At 39.8% G+C, this 22,811-nt stretch overlaps 1 protein-coding gene across 2 annotated transcripts; it reads left to right on the plus strand.

The window, feature by feature from the left end:
* Nucleotide 1: 1 nt before the first annotated feature.
* On the plus strand, nt 2-21,344 carry RETREG3 (reticulophagy regulator family member 3). Of its 2 annotated transcripts, none has more exons than XM_069067634.1 (9): nt 2-348; nt 8,066-8,172; nt 15,587-15,617; nt 16,560-16,707; nt 17,364-17,448; nt 18,450-18,587; nt 19,239-19,324; nt 20,094-20,226; nt 20,795-21,344. In XM_069067634.1, exons 1-9 carry the CDS (start codon nt 92-94, stop codon nt 21,238-21,240), a joined length of 1,431 nt encoding a protein of 476 aa, XP_068923735.1. In that variant the 5' UTR covers nt 2-91; the 3' UTR covers nt 21,241-21,344. The 2 variants fall into 2 exon arrangements, with proteins under 2 accessions (XP_068923735.1, XP_068923736.1); XM_069067635.1 differs by having other exon boundaries at nt 4-348; nt 16,581-16,707.
* The last annotated feature ends 1,467 nt before the right edge of the window (nt 21,345-22,811 follow it).

Genomic DNA, 22,811 nt, shown 5'->3' on the forward strand with positions numbered 1-22,811 from the left:
AAGAAGGCTGCCGAGGGTCCCAGCGCCTGCGCAGTTTGTGTTTTGTCACCTAAAGGGCTGCGGCCCCGGATGTTGTGGCTCCTGGAGGGAGATGGCGGAGGCCGAGAAGTTGGCGGCAGCTGCTGGTGCTGGTCCAGGAGCAGAGCAGCGGCCGGTGCCGGCCTTCAGGAGCCGCGGCGCGATTTCAGGAGGCGGCGAGCGGGATCAGCAGGTGGAGGCGGTGCAGCGGGCCCTCTTGGATGTACTGGGACCGTATGAGCCGCTGCTGAGCCGTGTGCAGGCAGCCCTGGTGTGGGAGCGCCCGGCGAGGAGCGCCCTGTGGTGCCTGGCCCTGAACGCGGCTTTCTGGTGAGAGACCCTGGCGCGGCCTCCCCCTGTCTGCTCCCGGCCCGCCGCTTCCAGGCCGGGCTTAGGGCTCCGACCCCTTCATTCTCCTTTCCTTCTCATATGTCCGTACCCCCTAGTCCTGCTCCCACCTCCATCTTCCTTGTGGTTGTGTCCAGAGTCTTCTTGAGTCATACATAGATTCAGCCCTTGGGGGGGGGGGGGGGTGAAGGCCATCAAGTCCAGAACCCTTCATTTTGCAGATGAGGAAGTTGAGGCACAGAAATGAAGTGACTTGTCCAAGGTCACCTGATAAGGCTCTGGGATTTGAACCCGGGACTTGACCCCCAGTCTGTGTCCTATCCACGCCTCCATGTTGCTCCTCTTTGGCTGTTACTGCTGAGGCAGGGGTCCTGAGACCACAGGGATGCGTCATTGGGTGGTGTAGAGAAGAATAAAGATGGTCATATGTCAAGAGCTCTTCGTAGGCCATTTTACAGGTGAGAAAACTGAGCCCACCAGCGCCCATGACTTGTCGAAGTCACACAAATAGCAAACAGCAGAACAAGGATTATAACGTTCTGGTTCCACGTCCAGTGCACCCCGCCCCCAGCACCACTGTTGTACCCCCACAGTAGAATGGATGTAAGTTCTTCAAGGACAGGGTTTTTTTGGTCTTTGTATATCCAGCTACTAACAGAGCACTTTGAACACAGCCGGCATTTAATGTTTTTTTTTTTTTAATATTGCCCAGTTATTAAAAGAGGTTCGGGGATCTGAATTCATAAATCAGACCCCTATTTTAGGCCCTTCAGACTGCTTTTCCTCAAGCTGTAGAGTTAGTCCTTAAATTGGTGTTTTATTAACAGTTTGTGAGAGTGAGAGTTTACCTGTTTCAAAGCCACTGGGATTGTGACTCCTCCCTGTCCTTGGTGATTATGCAAATATATTTAATTATGGTTAATAGAAAGGAAATTGAGGTTTGTGAATTTAGCTGAGCTGGAAAAGTAATCTTATTACACTTTGAAAAACTATCACTAAATTTAAACACTCTTGACAGCAGATGGAGCAATTTGTGCTGCCATTGGTAATATGCTGTCAGCAAAAGTGGACTTGGGTCCTTCTGTTTATCTCAGTTTGCAGCTTGGTTTTCTCCTGATAATTGAGAAAACATTGACCTTTTTCAAATAGAGGAGAGTGAAGTCATTCTGGATATAGAACCAAGACAAAATTTTATTTGGTTTTACTTTTTTGAGGCTTAACTTCTGCAAACTCCTCATTAAAAACAAGTCAATTATTATTCTTTGTTCTACATATTCAGTTTTAAAATGTGACTAAATGAACTTAAGCAGAATAGATAATTCAAAGTTCAGTAGTGGGAAAGCACCATTAGTATCATTGAGTCTGCCCAATCTTGATGGGGAACCAGATTATGTCCTGTCATAAAGGTTACCTAATTTGAATTTAGTTTGGTAGAATTTATGTAAATCAGGTATTGGGAAAATTTGGGAGCATTGTAGATACAATTGGTACAAAAAGGCAGCTTCTTAGTATCTCCTGAGATGTCCTTCATCCTGTTATAGTATGTGTTCCTTATGTGACCTTCTGACTGTAGAGTACTCATTGCTGCAACATCCCACCTGGGCCTGCCCTCCTCCAAAGTACTTTTTCTAAGATGATATGCTCTGGGTCGGCCAGGTAGCATATCAGTAAGAGCACCGGCCCCAGTGTCTGGATGACCTGGAGATCAAATCCGGGCTCAGACACTTAGCATCCACCTAGAAACACCTGGCCGAGTAACCTTGAGCAAGTTAGTTAACCCCAATTGCTTTAAAAAAATAAATACCTACCTCTTTCAGATGAAGTTCCCATTCTTTCTCCTCTTATAGGAAAAAATTTTATCTTATTTAAATATATTTTTTTCTTGTTAAAGTGAATGATTGATAAATTGTCCTACTTGGGAGTAGTTGTATCATAAATCAGCAGCTGGTTAAACCAGACCTTTCTCGTGTCACTTCCTTCTTCTCCTTTTAACAGCATAACAGCAGGATCAGCAATGGCTCAGAATCCCATTTTTGCAGCCCTCTCATGGAAAGTATCTTGAAGCAGATGTAGTGCTAGGATGGGCATGTGGAACTCCTCTGATGGAGACCATGTACTGATTTTCATGTTCTCTTGCTACTTTTAGTAAGGTTTACCTTAAATAACAAAATATATTTTGTTCATTATTTCATCCAGAGCTTCCTTTAGATACTGTGAACCTTTTAAAATATTTTTGTGCAGAAATTTTATTTCTGGCATTTCCTGGTAACTTGTCTTCAGTCTACCCAAAATAGAGTTACTCTTGTTATATTCCCACATACAGTAAATAAGTAGAGAAGAGATTTGGCAGAATGATAGGTATGGTTCTGGTCCTGAAAAAGACATGTCCTAGAATCAGGAAGCTAGTTGTAAAAAGGATTCGGGTATATAAAGTGCAAAAATTGAACTTTCCTGTTGCTAACACCCTGAAGACTAGGTTAATCTGTCTTCAGAATTTGATAGAATTACTTGCCTTGGGAAGTATTTTTTACTTCATGTATTTCATGTTCAGTACATATATATATTTCATGTATTTGTTCAATACATATTTCAAAATGAGTGTGTGTGTGTTTAAGGAAGAATGGGAAGTAAGGAATTAACCTAAAACAAGTCTTAATTAAAGCCAGAGAGAAATGAGTCTAAGATCTTTTCTTCCCTCTTGAGGTACCCAGAAATAGTACATAATTGACTAGCCTGTAAGAGTGTTGTTGGGCAAGGAATACAAATTGTTCTCATTGTAGAAGTCACACTCAGAATTTGGATAGGGAATTCTTTCTATTCATAAGGCTCTATGTTCTTTTTTGGTTCATCATCTGCTTGTACCTGAGAATCATTACTGTATGACATTTCTTTCTCACTACCTATACCAGTTCCTTGAGAGAATGCTCCTATTAGAACAGATAGACGGCTGTTCTGTAAGTTAGTCTTAGAAAGTTTCTTTGGGCACTGAGGTTAACTAACAAATTGCTGGTAATGCCTAAGGAAACATTCCTTGCCTCTCTGGTGATTTTAAGAGTTTGATTTTTAACCTTAGGGCTTTCCAGGTTTCATATCTTGTGGTAGGCCAGGCCAGGAATCTTCCAGCAGTACATGCCTTTGTAGGTTTTCAGCTGCATGACTGTAATTATCTTGAGGACTCACCATTGAGGATTGTGAGGCACTCCCTTCTCTTGTGCCTACACCAACCTAAGTCCCAATTAGTGGTGAGAGCAAACAGGACAAGATCAAGTCAGCTAGTTAGTTTCTTGAGTGGACCATATTGGAGCTACATACTTGAATCATGTTGTAGGTCAGTAAATATGGTGGTAAATACAGAGCCCTGGAAAGGCAAGCAGGCTCCAGATTTACCAAAGTGGTCTTCTGGTCTGTGTTCTTTTTAAGCAAGACTTCTAGTTGGAGATTTGCAGTATTTCAGGAGGTCCCTGAAGAAGACAAAAGGGATTCATTAGCAGTGCACAAAATGTTTTCCATTTGGGATCAGAATGATTTATTTGTGTATTCTTATCAGTTATGGGTTGACATGGCCCATCTCTGGGAGTTATTGTGGCATCTAATCCTTGGAACATGAAAAAATCTCCAATTGATTGTGCAGAACAGAACTTTAAAAGCTTGTTTCATCAATTATGCAGCTTCTTTTGTCGAAGAGCATTTTTTCCCACCAAGTTTAAAATGAGGATGAACAACTAACTGATTAAGACTACAGATGGAGAAGAGAATACATGTAGCACTTTACCTATATTTTCATTTTTCCTAAAAATTATTTTGAAGATTTCTTCTTCCTGCCATCAGTATCCAGGGAAGGACCAGTGTTGAGCTCTCAGTGATTTTATGTTAAATCTACCATTTGTAACGTACCTTTGTTAGAAACTCGGGGGGGGGGGGGTCTGTATTTCCAGAAAGGTGGTTTCACTTCTGATTTTACTCTAGAAATAATACCAAGTTGCATACCTGAGATCCATTTTTTTCTTCTGTCTCTGAAGATGTTGTAAAAATTCCTAACTAAATTCCCCTCTTCTGCAAGAAGTCTAGTCCTCCATTAGTGATAGTGCCTTGATTACCTTTCATCTACCATGTATATATCTTATACATATTTAGCTGTTTGTATGACTTTCCCATTAGAATGTGAGTCTCTTGAGACAGAGACTATTCTTGCCTTTCTTTTTATTCCCAGTGCTTAATTAGCGCAATGCCTGGCTTGTTGTCTAACTCTTCTTGTATTAATAAAGGGGATCAGAAGTATACATAATTAAAACATTGGGTTTTGAATGAACCATGGTCATTCTGGCCAATAGACTAATACTTCAGGGAGTATCAGGGAGATCAGAGATTCTTAACCTGGGTTCATGAACTTCTTTTTAAAAAATATCTTGATAACTATTTCAATATAATTGTTTTCCTTTGTAATTCTATGTATTTTATGTTAAGCATTTAAAAAGTCTTCTGAGAAGGGTTCTGTAGGCTTCACCAAATTTCCCAAGGGGTCCTTGACACAAGAATCTCTGACCAGAATTATAATTAGATTATATTCTTTAAAAGTTAAGAATGTGTTAAATTATAGAAGGTAACCTAGAATAAAACATTTGCCTTTAGGTGATCCACAAAGGGGATAATGTTGTTCTGTAGCACGTGAACAATCAAAATGACTGTATTTGCATTATTGACTATATTTGCAGCATTCCTTTTATTTTTTTAAATTAAGTTTTAGTGTTTTCATGCTAATTACAGTTTCAGAGAAATGTTTATTTTCTTTCTCCTCCTCTTTCCAACCCAACTTATTGTATTGCCTGACTGTTACATCTTCCTTTAAGTTTCTGGTTGACAGAAGCCAGAGACATTTGGGTGATAATCTGATAAACTAAGCAGTTAGGATCTGCACATTTTTCCTCAAACTACTTGGTTGCTCCTATCTCAAAAAATCTTTATCTTCCATTGTAGTTCATTACTTGTATCTAATGACAAAATTCCTTGGCAGGTAAATTTCTAGATTAGCCCAAAGAAATAGCAAACATGTTGTGTTCTTGGTTTATCCAAAATACATCATCCTGAGATTTAAGTTCCTTTTTAATTGAGGAATTTACTCCAGGGCAGGAAACAGTAGGACAGGGGATGGAATAGAAAGGAGGGAAAGCACAGTTTTATGCTCTTTGAAAATGATAGAATCCACCTGCCAAAATATGGCATTAAATTCATTGTTGAGGAGGGTGGCAAGGTGGTACAGTGAATAGAGCCTCAGAAACTTAACACTTAGTAGCGATGTGACCTTGGGTAAGTCACTTAACCCCAATTGTCCTGCCCCCCCCCCCCCCCAAAAGCATTCATGTTGAGGGCCTAGCCAGTAACTAGAACTTGTCTTTCTATTTGTGACTTTTATCCATCTTAGAGGTTGATAGTATACTCAAGAATGTTGGCATTGTGCTCTCCCTGTGTTCTCAGGATAGTGTAGGACTGTGGTGCCATTTGATAAGAAAGGGTTAGAAGCTTGTCTCATAGACTAAAGGTAATCTTACCCCCAGAAGAGTTTAGTTTCCTGTGTCTATTAAATAGAGCTTGTGAAAGTGATGGGTGGAACAAATGTCAAATCCCACCATAGACCAGTTGTCTTAAAATGGCTTGGATCTCTGAAACACAAGACATTCTCATTGTCACAGACTTTGAAAAACAATCTCATCTCAAGGGAGATTAACAAACACCCTTCCGTCCTTAGAGCTATGTAAACAGCATTTACAATTATGAGTTTGTGAGGGGAAATTGCAGACAGTCTTGATTCCCTCCCTGGGTATTCCTTGTTACATGTGTTTCCAGGAGGTAGGGATTGGGCCTTTATGTCTGCTGCTAGGATAGGGAAGTGCTAGCATTAGGGCAGCAGATGAACTTTGGAGCTATTGTTGTTAGCTCCTGCTAAATTTCTTTATTTGTGGAGATGATGAACTCAGCTTTAGAGAGAAGATTAATGGCTCTTACCTGCTCCAGAGGCTTATCTCCAGTCCTCATTTTAATCTCATGTATAATTGTTCTTTTAGGTGGTAGGGTAAAAACGTTGGGATGAGATTGTCACTAGTAAGAATGGCTTTTTAAACTTTTATTGTTAGATTCCATCTTCCCCCCATTCTCTCCTCTTGGATTATTCACCCAGGTTTTTTTTAGGTGTTGTAATGAGAAATAGTTTGTAAAGTGAGACCATTTACAACTCATTGGCTGCTTCTGTCTCTTTTAGTCTGGTTGTTAAGGTAGAGGTGGTCCCTTAGATTTCCAAACCTGAGTGGTTTCACTGTGGTATGAGGAATTAGTAATAGTGGTTAAAATCATCTTATTATTTCGGATTGAAAAAAGATGCATAATCTGTTTGATATACATAAATAATGTGTGTATAGTCTTACATTTTTTTAACTGCAATGTTCATTATGGACAGTTAAGTAATTTTAACCTAAGTAAATAAAGTAAATTTTATTGATTTTAAGTTTAAAGAGAAAAGAAGACAAAAGTGTTAGTAATTAAAACTGATGAGGAAGTGTCCTGAATCTAATTGCCAGTAGGACACTACCTACCTCCGGTGTTCAGGAAGCAGGCCCAGTTCCAAGAAGGAGAGCTTAACTCTAGGTTCAGATTCCATCACTAACGTTAGTTACCTGTGTGACCTTGGTAAAGTCACTTTACCTCTTTAGGCCTCAGTTTCTTCATTTGTAAAAGCAAATGGTTGGACCGGACAGTTCTGATATCCCTTCTAGCTCTAGATTTATAAGCCTATGACTTTAATGATCCTGAGGCACAAAGTATGTGCTTACCAGCATTTCAGAAATAGTTCCATTCTTCTGGCAAAACTATAGACATTTGCAAATGAAACAACATTACATTTGAAACAATCCAAAAGCAAAATTAAAATGAGTATTTTCAGCAAAATTATGATAAACTAATAAGTAAGACAACCTCCCCACCACCAAGGGGGTTAGGTTATGTAAGTAAAAGCATGGCTCCTGAAACATAGAATGTTCTTACTAAATGTATGTTGATTGATTAAAAGAAGTGTTATGAAGCATCTTAAAATGAGTTATTGCCTTTAATATTATTCCCAGTTACAAAACATGTATAGCAAATGATTGCATGTTTCTAATTAAAAGATTATTTGAAATATTATATTCAGAATAAAATCAGCTTGAAGGTACAAATTTACAAAATTAAGCTTTATGTTATTGGTAGTATTAAGAGGCAATAAACAAATCATTTTAAAAGATTTTGCTGCAAGGGTTCTAGCAGTGTTTTGTTTGTAATACAAGAGTGAGAACTACCAAACTAGACAATATTTAGGTTCCTTCCTTCTAATTCCTAACATTCACTCAACACCCTAAAGGATGTTCAGGATTTCTGCAGTAATCTAATAGAGAGATTGATAGAAATATATTTTACTATTGTATCTTGTACTGAAACTACTTGTCAAGGCAAAATTTCTCTTTAGAGCTGACAGGTATTTCGGAATATTATCTAGTCTAGTCTTTAGTGAGGAAAGTATCTCTGAACTTACCTGAGGCTTAGAAAATTTAGAACCCAGGTTAGCCACCTTAGGAGCCTTTTCCCCAGTATCACTCAACCTTTCGTATGATGGAATTTTTCTTAGTTTTGAACTAGTTACATATTGATCTTTCATTTGCTCTTCCTTTCCTTGCAGGTTCTTTGCGCTGACCTCCGTTCGTTTGGTGTTTTTACTTGCCTTCAGCTTGATGATAATTGTATGTATAGATCAGTGGAAGAACAAAATCTGGCCTGAAATCAGAGGTGAGTTTGGATGCATTTGGAGTAATCTGGTATAGAAATGTTTTACCTCTCTTGTGATTTTTACTTTTTAGTAGGAAAAAATTTCCTTTTAATTTATGAATACCAAAGCTCAGTAAATTGGCCCTCTCTTTTCTTGAACAGTAAACTATAGAAAGCTGTACCTTTATCATGGGAATAGTCTTTTGCCTTTGTTAGTGGCCTGAGAGATCATTTTGAGATTTATATGGTTTTGTTCACTTGATGCATCAACCTTACTTAATAAAGGTATATCATGAAATGTGAATTTAGCTCTTATACACTTGATACTACTGAGAATACCAAAAAGTACAAAACTTGGTCCCTATCAACAAATGGCTTACAGTTTAGTTGTGGAGAAAAAAAATCAAAAGTTAAATGATGATGTAAAAGTATTGGGATAGACAATGCTATGTGTCAAAAGAGATGGAAATGACTATGGGCTGGATTGATTAGGAGAATCCTCATGTAGAAAGTAGGACATAAGTTGAGCCTTGAAGGATTGAAATAGAAAGGAGAATGGGTCATGATAGGCAGGAAAAGTCTTGAACAAAGACACAGTACTTCCACTTCCTCACTGTACCTTCACCTCCATCAGTCTTCAGCACCTTATAATGTGGATTCTAGCCCCACCAGACTACTGAAAATTACTTTTTCAAATGGAAGCATTGACCACCTTAATATTTAATATTAAGTCCAACGGCCTTTTGTTAGTTCTCATTCTCCCTCTCCAGCTTTTGACACTCACCACCCCCTTTTCTGGACATCTCTCCTTCCTTTTTCACTTAGACACCATACTCTCTTATTTTCCTACCTTTCTAACTAACCATTTTTCTATCTCTGATGCCATAGCTTTCTTTTCCTAATGCCATAATCTTGGTCTATCTTCAACTTTCTTCTATAGTCTCTCCCTTGCTGGTCTCATTTATTCCCACAGTTTCAGTAATCATATCTACACAGGTAACTTTCTATTATGTTATTTCCCAATCTGACCTTTCTCCAGAGGCTTACATTTTAAATGTAACTTATCCACATGATGTTCCAATGGCAACTCAAACTCAACATGACTAAAACTATTATCTTTTCCCCCAAATCTCTCTTTTCTCATGACTTGTCAGTGGTACCTTCATTCATTCAGTCTTTCATGCTTAAAATATTGGTGTTATCTTGAATTTTGTTCACCCTCTCATTACTTAGAAGTAATCATTTGCCAGTTCCTCTCATTTCTACCTCTTACCATATCACACAACAATGATTCCCTTCTTTCTGTTCTCATTGTCACCAGATAACTTCAGGCCTTCCATACCACCTGTTTTGATTGCTTGCCTCATAAACCTGCCAGACTTTTGTGCCTTTGCTTCTATCTTTCTCCAATCCATCCTTCATACCACTATCAGATTTATCTTCCCTATATACAGATTCAGTCATGTTGCTTTTGTATTCAGAACCTTTTAATAGTTTCTTATTGCCTAGCAATTAAAGTTCAAGCTAAGCCTAGCATTCAAGGCCCCACACAATCTACTTCTCCATCTTTTAAGCCTTATCTCACTCCCCTCCACATGTGCAGTGTTCCCCCAAAACTAAATTACTTGCCATACTACGGAATCTTAGAAAAGGGACCTTTCAGGTATTTAGTTCAAATTTTAATCAAATTTGAATCCTTTCTTAATGTCCCTAAGGTATGATCATCTAACCTATCCTTGAAGACCTCCAGTGATAGAGATCTAATTATCTTTCAAAACAGTGCTTTTGGATATTAATTATTAGGAAGTTTTCTCTTATATTAAGCCTAAATCCATCTCTCTCCATTCTCCTTAGTTGTGTTTTCCCCGCTCCAAGGCTAAGTAGAACAAGTCTTCAATTACTTCACCATCCTGGTGAACCTTTTGGATGTGCTGCAGTTTATCAATGATCCTCCTAAAATATGGCACCTACAGTTAATCACCGTTCTCTAGGACTGAGTATAATGAAATTGTCCCTCTTTTTTTTTTTAAAGCAATTGGGGTTAAGTAACTTGCTCAAGGTTAGTTACACTGCCAGTTATTTCTGGGTGTGGTGCTAAGTATCTGGGGTCGGTGCTCTTACTCACTGTGCCACCTGGCCGCCCCTAAACAATTGGGGTTAAGTAACTTGCTCAAGGTTACACGGCCAGGTGTTTCTGGGTGGGTGCTAAGTGTCTGAGCCCGGATTCGATCCCAGGTCATCCCGACTCTGGGGCTGGTGCTCTTACTCACTGTGCTACCTGGCCACCCCAATTGTCCCCTTTCTTGTTCTGCACATTATGCCTGTCTTACTGCAGCCTTAGAACATGTCTTTTTTTAATCTTTCTTGTCACATTGTTATTAATGCAGTCCACTAAAATCCCCAGATCTCTTTTATATGAACTATTATCCAGCAATATCTCCCTAAGATAGTATTTGTGCAATATTTATCACTAATATAGTATTTATTCTTTGGCCTTGTCCAAGATTTAATATTTATCTATTAAATTTCAAGTCATTATTGCCAGCTCATAACTCTAGCCTGTCAAAATCTTTCTGGATTCTACTCTGTTATCCAATATTTTGGCTATCCTCTCAGCTTCATGTCATCTCCAGGTTTGATAAACAACAAATCATCTGTTTCTTTATATAAATCATTGAGAAAAATATTAAAACAGCAGAGAGTCAAGAAAAGATCACTAGAGTATTCCACTAAAGACCTATCACTAAACTGATATCAACTCATTTATGATTTCTCTTTGGGTCCTGTCCTTAAAACAGTTCAGAATCCAGCTAACCCCATATTATTTATGTTCACAAAAATAATATGACATTATCAGATGCTTTACCATAATCCAGACAAGCTCTGTTTTAAGTTTTTTCCTGAAATATGAGTCTAATGAACCTGTTTTAAAAAAAATTTGTTAGTTTCACACAAGTTGTTCTAAAAAAGCCTTTTATTTCTTACAGTTATTTCCCAATAACCCCACCCCACAGAATCCTCTGTTATAACAAAGAAAAACAGTTAAGCTAGAACCACCTGACATAGAGACCAGGTCTGAACCATAAGCAACATTCTGTATCCATAGTCCCTCACTTTTCACCAAGATTAGGGAAATGTGTTTCATCGTCTCTTTTTTTAGAACCAAGGTTGGTCATTGCATTTTCTAAATTTTGGTGTCTTTTGTGTTGTTTTAATTCACGTTATTCTAGTAACTGAACACATTGTTCTTCTGGTTCTTTTATTTGCATACATTTATGTCTCTCATCTTGTTTCTCTGAATTCTTTACATTTGTCATTTCTTATGACACAATCATACTCCATTACATTCATGTACTTGTTTGTATAACCATTCCCCCAAACAATGGGGACCCACTTTTAAAAGTGCTTTTCTGACTATTTTGGTATGTGTTGAATCTTTTGTATCTTTGACATCCTTGGGGGTATATGCCCAGTAGTGAGATCAGAGGGTATGAACAATCCAGGCATTTTTCTCAAATAAGACCAAATTGTATTCTGAAATAGTTGAACAAATTCACAGCTCCACTAACAGTGTATTAGTGTGCTCATTTTTCTCCAGCCCCTCTAACACTATTTCTGTCTTTTGTCATCATTGCCCATTTTATGGGTATGAAGTAATACTTTGAAATTGTTTAATTTGCATTTCTCTTATTAGTGATTTGGAGCATGTTTCCTTATGATTGTTGGTCGTTTTATTTCTTGTTTTGAAAAACTAACCCAGTTTTGTGCAGAATTGCTTTCCAGTTTTCCTAACAGTTTTTGGAATAACTTTTTCTTGACAGAGCCATGGCTCTTAGTGATAACTGTACCTTTTTCCAAATTATTGCAAATCATGCCTTTATTAATTCTGCCAGGAATCAAAGTGGAACTCACCACCTGATGATTTGAAGATGCCATCTTCTTTGTAGTTTTGAAAATTGGGAAAATATCTGCCCACCTCCAGGTCTTTGTTACCTCCTCTGATTGCCATATTTTTTCACAATCATTCCCCAGTGCTTTCAGAATGCCAGTAGGATAGAATTTCTCTCAATTTTGTGATTTGAAGTCAGCTCATATATCTTGGATTTCAACTCCTTAACTATCTTTTGTCCTTCCCAGTCCAATCATTATCCTCTTTAGTAGATAAAGTAGAAACAAAATATGAATTGAATGGTTTTCTTACTTTCTGTCATTTTTTATCATTATCCCATCTGCCCCAAGCAATGACCTTATCATTTCTTTGATCTTCCTCTTGCCCCCATGATAGCTGAAAAATCCTTTTTCTGTTGTTCTTAGCATCAATTTTCCAAATAATTACAAGTGTTAGCCCTCTTAATGTTATTTTTAGAGGATTTTATTCATCCTCTTACTTTTATATTTTCTTTGTACACTTCATAAAAATATAAGTTAGTGTCCATCAGTGGGAAATAGCTAGACAAATTGTGTGGATGTTATGGAATATCACTGTCTCATAAGAAACATCAAATGTAGAGAATTCATAGAGGCAAAGGAAGATTTTTTTTTTATGAACTGATAAGAGTGAAGTAAGCAGAATTAGGAAAACAACATACACAATGACTATAACAATGTAAATTTAAAAAACAAGAAAAGATATGGAACACCATGTATTTATATTGGCCAAGCTTGACCTTAGGTGAGAGGTGAGAAAATGTATCTCCCTCCCTTAATTGTAGGACTGGGGATATGGAATATTGAATATGAATTGACATGGAATATTGCATATGCTGTCAGATATTGTCAGATAAGGAATGATGTATTGGTTTTGTTGAATTGCTTTTTTCCCTCTTTTTAAATCTTTGTTACAAAGAATAACTAAATTGGTAGGGGAGGGAAAGGGGATATGTTTAGGAATGAATATAACAAAAGTTAAGATTAAAAAAAAATTTATGTTGTTTCATGAGCCAGTATATCCAATTCGATCAGTCTGTTTAAAATTGTTCATTATTCTCTTTCTTATAGGATTTTTTTTTTGTGTATCAGAATTTCATTTCTAAAAGCTTCCAGTCTCTCCTTCTTTGGTCAACTTTGCTTGTAGAATTTTAGGCAGTGGGATCCTATTGTCCCTTCCTTTGAATTCTTTGAAATTCCAAACTTTGGTGTGGATCAGACTCTTTCTGGTTTTCCTCTCCTTCTCTGCTATGAATTCTTAAGGTGGAGTAATTATTTTCTCCCAAGGTTCCATCCCAGTGGTTCTTTATTGGTCAGGATCCTGTCCAGAGTAGCAATATCCTTTGTTGATCATTTGAAGAATGAAATGATCATTAAGACAAGTCAAGAATTTATCAGCTGTCTTTTTTTTTTTTTTTACGATACTCCAGTAGATGTCCAGATAAGATAGCTGAAGTCCCTTGTCATGATTATATCATGTACCTATGCCAGATTTTTTAAAATGTTCCCTAACCAAACTTTTATCTTTTTCTTTTTCTGGTTAGATGTCTATATTCCTTGAAAAAAATTCTGTATCTTTCTCTCTCCTTTGATCACCATTACATTTCAGTTAATGGATTTGCTCACATAAATGTCTTCTTAATATATAATGCTACTCCACTTCCCTTTTTATCCATTCTGCTCCTTTTGACTAAGATATATCTTCATTCCCTCACAGCACTGTTGTGAGAATCAAAAGAGATTATATATATAAAGTGCTTTGCAAATAATATTTATATGAATGTTAGCTATTATTATTGCCACATTTCAGTTATGAATTCCACCCTTCCAAAGCTTAGTGAAACTTCCTGGTTAGAAGTCTCATATTATTAGTTCAATTTATTTTATATATATATTTAATGCATTTGCCTATAGTTGTCTCAGTGTTATAGCAGGCTATCTTCTTAGATGCTGCTCTCTATGAATTAGTTTTCATTTTAAAACACTCTTGATCATAACTGCAAGTCTCCAGGACATGTTGCATGCTATCCTACCTGGATATCTTTGCTCATGCTATCTCTGCCCTCCCTTTATATATAAATTTCTTCCCTAGCCCCATCCCCATTTTGGAATCCCATGCTTCCTTTAAGGCCTATCTAAAACTTCATTTACTCCATAAAATTTTCTTTAAATTTTCTTTAAAAACTTCATTTCCTCCATAAAATTTCTTTATTTGCTTCTCCTGTACTATAGTTTTTCATGAGAGAGTGTGTGTGTGTGTGTGTGTAATTCTAGGTATAGGAATCTTTTCTCCCACTACTAGAGAAAAAATTCCATGATATCAAGGACGATTTCTTTACTTAATGTTCCCATTGTCCCTTAGCACCTAGCCGAGTATTCTGCACTCAGTAGGCACTATATAAATGTTGGAAGTTACCAGAAAATGCAAGGTATTTGGGAGACAATGAGTAGGTTTTTTTTCCTAACAGAAAAGTAATAAGGTGGGAAAGTAAGGTTAGAATTAGATTGTGAAAGGCTTTGAATGCCATGTTAAGAAGCTTGGACTTTGATCTTGTGGAGGGTGAGTTACAGAAGGCTTTTGATTAGAGGGATATGCTGAAAGTATTGTTTTAGAAAAATAATCTTGTGGTAATATACAAGGTCAGATTGACAGGAAATTGCCTCCAGAGAAGAGTCTTTCATAGATATAATCAAGAGACCATTGCAGTAGTCTGGGTGTGAGGTAATAAGTAGAATAGTAGTAATGAGAGAAGACAGGAAAGGATAGGTGCCAGACACATTAAAAAAGAATCACTAAAATTTGGTGACTGCTTGCACATGCAGAGTGAAAAAGAAAATGCTCTGCCTTTTGGTAGAAAAATTCAGAAGGAAGAGCCAGATGGGAGCTCAGAGTGGGGTTAGAGGGGTGGAGAAGATGATGAATTTGGTTTAATGTATCTCATTGTAGTTTGTAGAGTGACTGTTTAGAAATGTGTATTTTGAAGTACTGTCAGGACATCAAAGTGGAATGTCTAGGTAGACATTTGGAGTTGTGGGACCAAAGCTCAGGAAAGAAGTCAGGGCCAGAGAGAGGGATTTTGTGAGATAACGTATCTAAAGATGATGCTTAAAGGTGTTGATCTGACTTGATTATGTGTTGATAGATTATTAGCCAGACAAATAGAGACTTATGTGAACACTTACAGCTATACAAACATGGTGCTGATGGACCATTTTTCCTTTTTTAATAACATTGGCCTCCATCTTCTGCAAATTTAGTTGCATAGTAACATTCTTTTTCCATTTTGGGTTCCCTGAAGAAACAAACAGGCTTAGATTAACATACCCTTGTCTGTAGCTCCCTAACTTTATAGTATAACTTGGTGACTCTGTTGTGTTTGCTGCTGTACTTTCCCAAAAACTATTAAAACTTGAGTTGTCAAGCTGATAGAGCTAGTAACAACAGCCTAACATTATCTTGTTCAGTTTTTCCTACCAACTAATGCTGATGTTTGTTTTAATGTTGTAGTGGCAAGACCCGACGCATTAGACAATGAGAGGTATGAAAAACTAATTAAATCCCTTTTCATTGCTCTGATTGATTCATTCTGAGAAATGGTATTCTTTAATAACCTTGCTCTCCAAACACAGTGTAGGATGACAGCCTGATTTGTTGTAAATAAGCATCTTTGGCATATCTGAAATTCAATCAAAATATATACAGAAATGTTCGATCTCATTTGATCTTTGAAAGAGGTTTTTGAATAGGAAACATTTTAGTGCTTGGCATGTCGGGTAGGAGACAGAGGGATGGGGGCAGATAGATGCATTACTTAGCTACAGTGTAACAGTAGAAAGGCACCAATGTAATGTTTCCTGACATTTTTATATTAGGTCATCTAGTATATTATGTGACCTCTGGCTTTTTAATGTTGTTTGTCAGAGAACACATTGGTTTCTAGCACCAGCAAGCCAAAGAAAACTCTCGTGTCTATAGTGTCTGCTTTTGTTATTGATTTCATTCACATCATCCATCTGATCCCAGGAAGATTTCTGTGGTGTGGTTTATTTTGGTTTTATTTTATTTTCCCTACACACCACCAGTTGCCTTCGTCTCAGCAGTGTTGGTAATCAAATTGTGTGCTACTTTTATTCCTGTATTGCAATCAAAGTGATTTGCAAAGGCTCGAATACAAATGGGAAAATACTTAAAGTACAAAGAGCCCTGGAGGAGGGTGGGAGATTTACACATGCAGCCTGGGCTTCTTGCTCACCAGGTAGGGGGTTGTTGGAACAAGTTCATTCTCCTGCTTCCCAACTTCAAGTTTCAACCTGTGAGCTAAGAAGAAAGCCCAGCTGTCAGCATGTGGCCATGCTTCATCTCCATGGCACCTGGGGGTTGGCCACTACCCAAGCCCAATTTAATGCCTAGAAAACATTAGTTAGCATTTGTACCAAGTTCTCAGTACACCTGGGGAACCTCCATCCTTCCATGTTCACAGATCCCCTTCTTTCTTCTGTAGCTGGGGCTTTGTACACCCTCGGCTCCTTAGCATGCCTGAGCTCTGCCACCATGTAGCCGAAGGCTGGGTTAGTGGGACCACTTTCATAAGGAATCTCTTGCTTTTCAAAAAGCAAAACCCAGGCAAGGTAAGATCCTCCCTTACATTCTCCCTTCCTTCACTATCCCCCAGCCCAGGGTTAGAATTCCCTATTTGACATAGCCTTGTTACTATTAAATCCCATCAGGAGTTAAGCACTGTCATCCAGGAAGGGCAAAGCAGTGGCATTAGTGAAAACAAAGAAAGATAGCAGGAGGAGATTCTCACTACCAAGGGCCAAGACCCTGGTTGGTGACTCCTAGGGTTTGGTTTCTGACACTTAGACTGAGCTCACAGTAGTGCCATTTTCCTGTCTCAAAGCAAGAAAGCATGTCTGTGTGCATTCTGTGTTGTGTGTGAGGTTACTACGGTGGGAGGGGGTTGTTTGTTTGTTTGTTTTTTTCCTGGATCAAAAAAACGAAAACAAAAAAAAACACAACAACCTTATGCTTTTAAGAAAGCGTTTTTTGGCTGAAGCCTATTCAAACAAATGCCTTAATGTGAAGTGCAGCCCTGTGAGGTTAGCTGCATAAAAAGGGAGTTTGAATAGAAATGATAAGCCCTCCTTCCCCTACCAGTAACATCTAGGCACCATCAGTTCTAACATGTCCATTGCTTGACTGACTCATGGATCAGAAAGCATTATCTCAGCCTATTCTTTCCTTATATATCAGAAACCTAATGCTGTTTTCCTGGTTTCCCCAGTTCTGCCTGTTGAGCTGCGGTATACTGACCTTTCTGGCTGTCCTGGGCCGATACGTTCCTGGCCTCCTGCTTTCCTACTTATTCCGTAAGTTTTACACATAAAAACATTCACAGATTTTCCAAAACCATAACTGACCATGTGGCCAGAGAGAAAGCTCTTATGACTTCATGTTCTTAAGGAAGTGACCTGAAGTTTCTTTTTTTAAGTTGTATAACTTTTTATCTATAACAGGCCCCTATACAAATAAAGTCTTTCTCCTGGTCATTCAGTCAGCAAGCAGTTAAGTGCTAGGGATAGACAAAAATGAAAGAATCCCTGTCCTCAGAGCACTTACATTCTTTCCGGAGATACCATGCACACATAAAGTACATACAAATAAACATAAGGTAAGTTTTGAGGGTGTGGGAAGGAGCCCTAGTATATTGGTGGATTTGATTCTAGCCAATCATTCTTTAAAATCCTGGTTTACAAATATATTCCCACCTACAAGATTTTTGTGGTTTCACCTGTGGAGAGAGTTTTTAGTGTGTTTGCCTAAGATACCTACCCTGTACATGATTCTCAAATGCCCTGAACTGGATTCCATCATATTTTCATTGGTATTTTATAGTTTAATTATTTACTGCTGGCGTGTCAAGGAAATCAGCTGAGGCTGGATTTCTTAAGTTCCAGCAATGACCTAGCCTGACCTCATTTAGTACCATGAGAAATTTCTGAGCCATTTGCTGTTTGGCCTTCTGGCTCAACAATTATGTGTAGCTGATTCCATGATGTGGCTGTAAACTGTTAGTGATATATCCTCAGTACTACTACCCTGATCTCTCCTCACCATTGGAATCCTGGAGCAGATGATACAGGGTGTAAGTTTCCCTGCCGTCAAGAATATGTTAGTTTGGGGAAGAAGTCAAGACACAGTTATGAGCAATCCTAAATCCATTTGAATACTCACAGAGGATTGTGCTAGAAAATGCAAAAACACCTCTAGTGCAACTTCAGCAACATAGGATCTCAGCATCATGGAAAAGAAATCAAATTTACTTTGTATAGCTTCCTCTAGAATTGCCCCTTCTTACTCTTGTTTTCAGTTCTTTGTCTCCTGCTGTGGCCCCTTGCTGTGTACCACAGACTAGGACATCGATTGTACATGAGGCTCCAGCCAGCCCTGCAGCGGCTGGACTTCAGTGTCCGTGGTTACATGATGTCCAGGCAAAGGGAAAGGCAGTGTAAGTATCCTGAGGGTATCCGATTCCTGTGTGGGGACAATTTAAGGGTGGGAATAGGTGATGGGAAGAATAGTGTTTTACATGCCTGGGATCAGCTTGGGGGATGGATAAGAGGAAAGGTAAACTTGATATTCTTGCCAGATTAGAACCACAATTATTATATGGGGCACAAACCATCAGACCCCTGGCAAGTGGCAATGAAGAAGTTCTCTTCCTCTGCAAGTTGGGTGCAGCATAGCCCCCATGAGACCTGAATAACAGAGCTATGAGGAAGGGTCCTCAAGTCTTTTCTGGGTTACTTGGAAAGCATTAGTCTCCCTCAGGAATATCATTTAACTCAGAATTGAAGTCTCCTTTTTGTTCTTTGCTCAAACAGTGTGAACATTGGCACTTTTGATGTTGGGTGTGCACCAAAGCACTCCAGAAAAGTGTTAGATAGGCCCAGTTGCTAGGTTGGGAACAGCATTTTCTCATGCCATCAACTCATCCTGCTCCACAGGCTCAACTACCACACCCTTGATCACTGTTCTTTGGGGCCCATTCAGATAAAGTGACCTCTCCCATTCCTGCTCTGGTTTCACATCTTAAAAGCCCAGTAAGGAATGTTTACCCAAGAGGATGATAGGCCTTCTCTGTTCTGTTTTCATACAGTGCGGCGTGCCCGAGCCTTGCACTCTGATCGTGCTGTGGGGGACAGTAGTGATAGTGAAGAAGAGCTAGCTGCCTTCTGTCCTCAGGTAACATGGAGTTAGGTCCATCAGGAATTTTGTTTCCTTATCAGCTTCCTGATAACCACTTGGTAGCCGATATGTAGGCAACAACCCTGTTTCAAGTTTATGATGTGCTCTGGGTACTGTCTGGCTTTAAGTCCGGCATGAAAGAGGACAGCTAGAATTGTATTTGGGCCTTTGTACTTGGACTCCCAATTTGAGCCTGGTGACTAGCACAGTAGCTTCCTCCTACACCCACACCCCTATCCTGCAATCATAGTGCCTCTTACCGGAGTCTTAGCTGAAAATAGGTCTCCCCCAACATTACCTCCCCCCCCCCCAAAAAAAAAAAAAACAACTTTCAGATCAAACAGTATGCCTCTTCTCCTGGCAACCTCTGGACACTGATATTCTCTAGAGGTATTATGACAAAAACACATGGCCAGTGTCCCCAACTTTGCCTTTCCTTCGACCTCTACAGGAATGATGTGTTAGGGCATTTTCCCCAGGAAACTTAGATGTTAACCAGGATCCTTAGGTTTGCCTCTGTTGTATTGAAACTAAAGTGCTTGAAATGGATGGGTTTAGGATTCATTAGCTGTGGATGTGTGGGTGATATTTGCCATTTTTATTTACATTTCTGTTTTTTTCAAGCCTGGCCTTTATTCTCAGGTCTTATGGCTATGGGTCTTTCTAATAAGCATGACCATCTCTAAGAACAGTACCTAATGTCTCCTATTAACAAGTAATTAAGTGGTACTCTTAATAAGATTTATCTGTCTTGTTTTCCTCTAAGTTGGATGACTCTACTGTGGCTAGAGAACTGGCCATCACAGACTCAGAGCACTCAGATGCTGAGGTCTCCTGCACAGATAATGGCACATTCAATCTCTCAAGGGGTCAGACACCACTAACTGAGGGATCAGAAGGTGAGGCACTACCTAACACCCCTCCCCCCTCACACACATCCTCCCCTTAGCCAGACAGTGGCTTGACCATGTTTGTTAGCTCACCTGGTGGAACGGACTATAGATCTGGTAGAAGAGAGGTATCACCAGATCCCTTATTTTAGGATTAAGTGACTTGGGGTTTTGAGGCCATAGTACAGCAGGCAGAAGTTAGATGTGACCAAAGTCAAGGTGTAGGCAAAATGGCTTTTAAAAATGTTTGGTCTTTTAGTAGTCTCATATTCCAGTGCCTGTGTGTGGCAGGGATTGGGAAACTCCTATTTTGGAGGTGGTTGTGTTTGTTCCTAGAGAACCTATATGAGTAGACAGGGGGAGCATAGAAAGACAGCTTTAGCCAAGCCTCATCTATTCACTATAAGTAGAAAAAAGGTAACCAGTCACAAGGGTTTGAATTCACAAGGTTGAGTCTTGCATGGGAATGGCCTCTGATTATAGACAGCTGGCTCAGTTCATAGGTGGGATAACATGAGTATGGGAAGTGGTACAGGGAGCAGCAGCCACTTTTCTGACTCTTCCTCATTCTTCCTAGACCTGGACGGTCATAGTGACCCTGAAGAATCATTTGCCCGGGACCTCCCTGACTTCCCTTCTATTAATGTGGATGCTACAGGCCTGGATGATGAGGATGACACCAGCATAGGGCTTCCCAGCCTTGCCTATCGTTCCCCTCCAGGAGCTGAGGATCCCACCACCACCCAGGATGAGGCTGCCCTGCCTGAGCTCTTACTCAGCACTCTTCCCACAGGAGCCAACCTCACCAGCAACCTTGCCAGCCTGGTCTCCCAGGGTATGATTCAGCTGGCCTTGTCAAGGGCTCAACAGCAGGCACCCCCTGCTGCCTCTCAAAGAGTTGCACGAGGTTTTCTAAGAGCCCCCAGCTCTGATCTGGACACCGATGCTGAGGGGGATGACTTTGAACTGTTGGACCAATCAGAGCTCAATCAGCTAGATCCTTCAAGCTCTCGGAGCCACTGAGGCACATCTTTTGGGGGAATGGTTTGTGGTTTTGGTCCTTTTTCCCCTATCCTGCTGGGGATGATGGAGGCAGGGAAAGAAGAATCTGGTTTCCACCTCCTAAATTTGATTCTCTGTGTACATTGTTGGCTAGCCATTTGGGCCCCTGCTTGGAGAGAATACTACCCTATCTCTAGCTGGACACCCACTTATGAGCTCCAAGTCATAGGTGATGGAGGCCAAACTCCTTAAGTGAAGCTTCTTCCAACAGGATAGTACTTTCTTTGCTGGGAACAAGGGAGTTTGATGAATTGGCCCCTGGGATTCATCGTTCCAGAGTTTCTCTTATGGGATGATGTTTGCTACAAGGTGTGTGGGTGCTCAGGGACCCTATATAAAACAACTGCCCATCTTACTTCCTCTTCCCCCACCCTTTCCTTAAAGCCAAAGTGTGGAATGGCTCTTAATACAGTGGGGGTGCTAGAGGCCCCTGGGGCCAGCTGCATGGACTGGGAAGATTTCGTTGCTGGGTCTCTCTTAATCATGATTTGTTTTTTCTAAGTAAGCTTGTCCTTGGTTCTGCAGAGCAGGCTTGCCCTACTACCACTTATGGCCTTGTCTCCAGTGCCCAGAAAGACTGCTTTCAAGAAAAAGGGTCAGGGAAGGAAACAGTGGGGGTGGGGGAGTGGGTAGCAAAATCTCTGCTAGAATTGCTGGTTGTGCTGTGGAGTTTGCTCCCCAGGTCTCCTCAGTTTTATGTCAGCCCTTGGAGCTTTCTACTTGTCAGTTTCCCTGCTAGTTCCTCACCTTATTTAAGCACTAACCTAAATAATGAGCAAAGCAATAGCCATTTCTGAACTTCTTTCCTATCCTTTCCTCCCCCACATCCCCCCAAGCCATTTGTGAACAACTCTGTAGGGCTTGGCAGAGTAGCACTTTAGATGGCCCAGTGGTATTTATTCAGTTCTTGCACCAGCTTTCTGAATCCCTGCCAGCCTCTACACTACTTGTTTTTATTTTGACTTCTCCCTAGCCTTTCTAGGGACTTCATTCAAGGATAGGTGCAGTGGCATGAGTATTTTTCCAGTGTGCAGCCCCTCTGACAGAGCCTTCACCATGCCGTAATTCTTTTTGTAATCATTCAAGAAACTGATACATGCCACACGATTTCTTCCCTTTCCTAACTGGGGGAAAACCCCTTGAGACCACTGTATCCCCTGGGGCTGAATCTAGAATCCTTTGCTTCCCCATAAGAAATCAAACCATCCACTTTTCCTCTGCACTAACCCTTTGCTGCTCCTCAGGGACCATTCCTCCTACACTCCCAGACGATGACAGAGCCCATTTCCATGTGCTGCAATTTGGGGTATTTAAATTTTTTGCTGTAGTTTGTTCCAAGAAATACAGGGGCAGTGAATGAAATATTTGACCAAGGAAAGGGAGAAAAAGTAGCTGCCATATTACCTTTATGTGAAGTTTGAGAAGAGAGAGCCCCCCTCTGTACCATCCCGGGACAATTCAAAGCTCACGTCTTGCTGGGTAAAGCTGTGATATATAAAGACAAATCAGTAGCAAGGTTTGAAAGTAAGCAA

The sequence above is a fragment of the Petaurus breviceps genome, unplaced genomic scaffold, assembly GCF_028583685.1.
Source record: "Petaurus breviceps papuanus isolate PSGF00001 unplaced genomic scaffold, PetGlider_PUasm1.0 90750, whole genome shotgun sequence".
NCBI classification, from domain to species: Eukaryota; Metazoa; Chordata; class Mammalia; order Diprotodontia; family Petauridae; genus Petaurus; species Petaurus breviceps.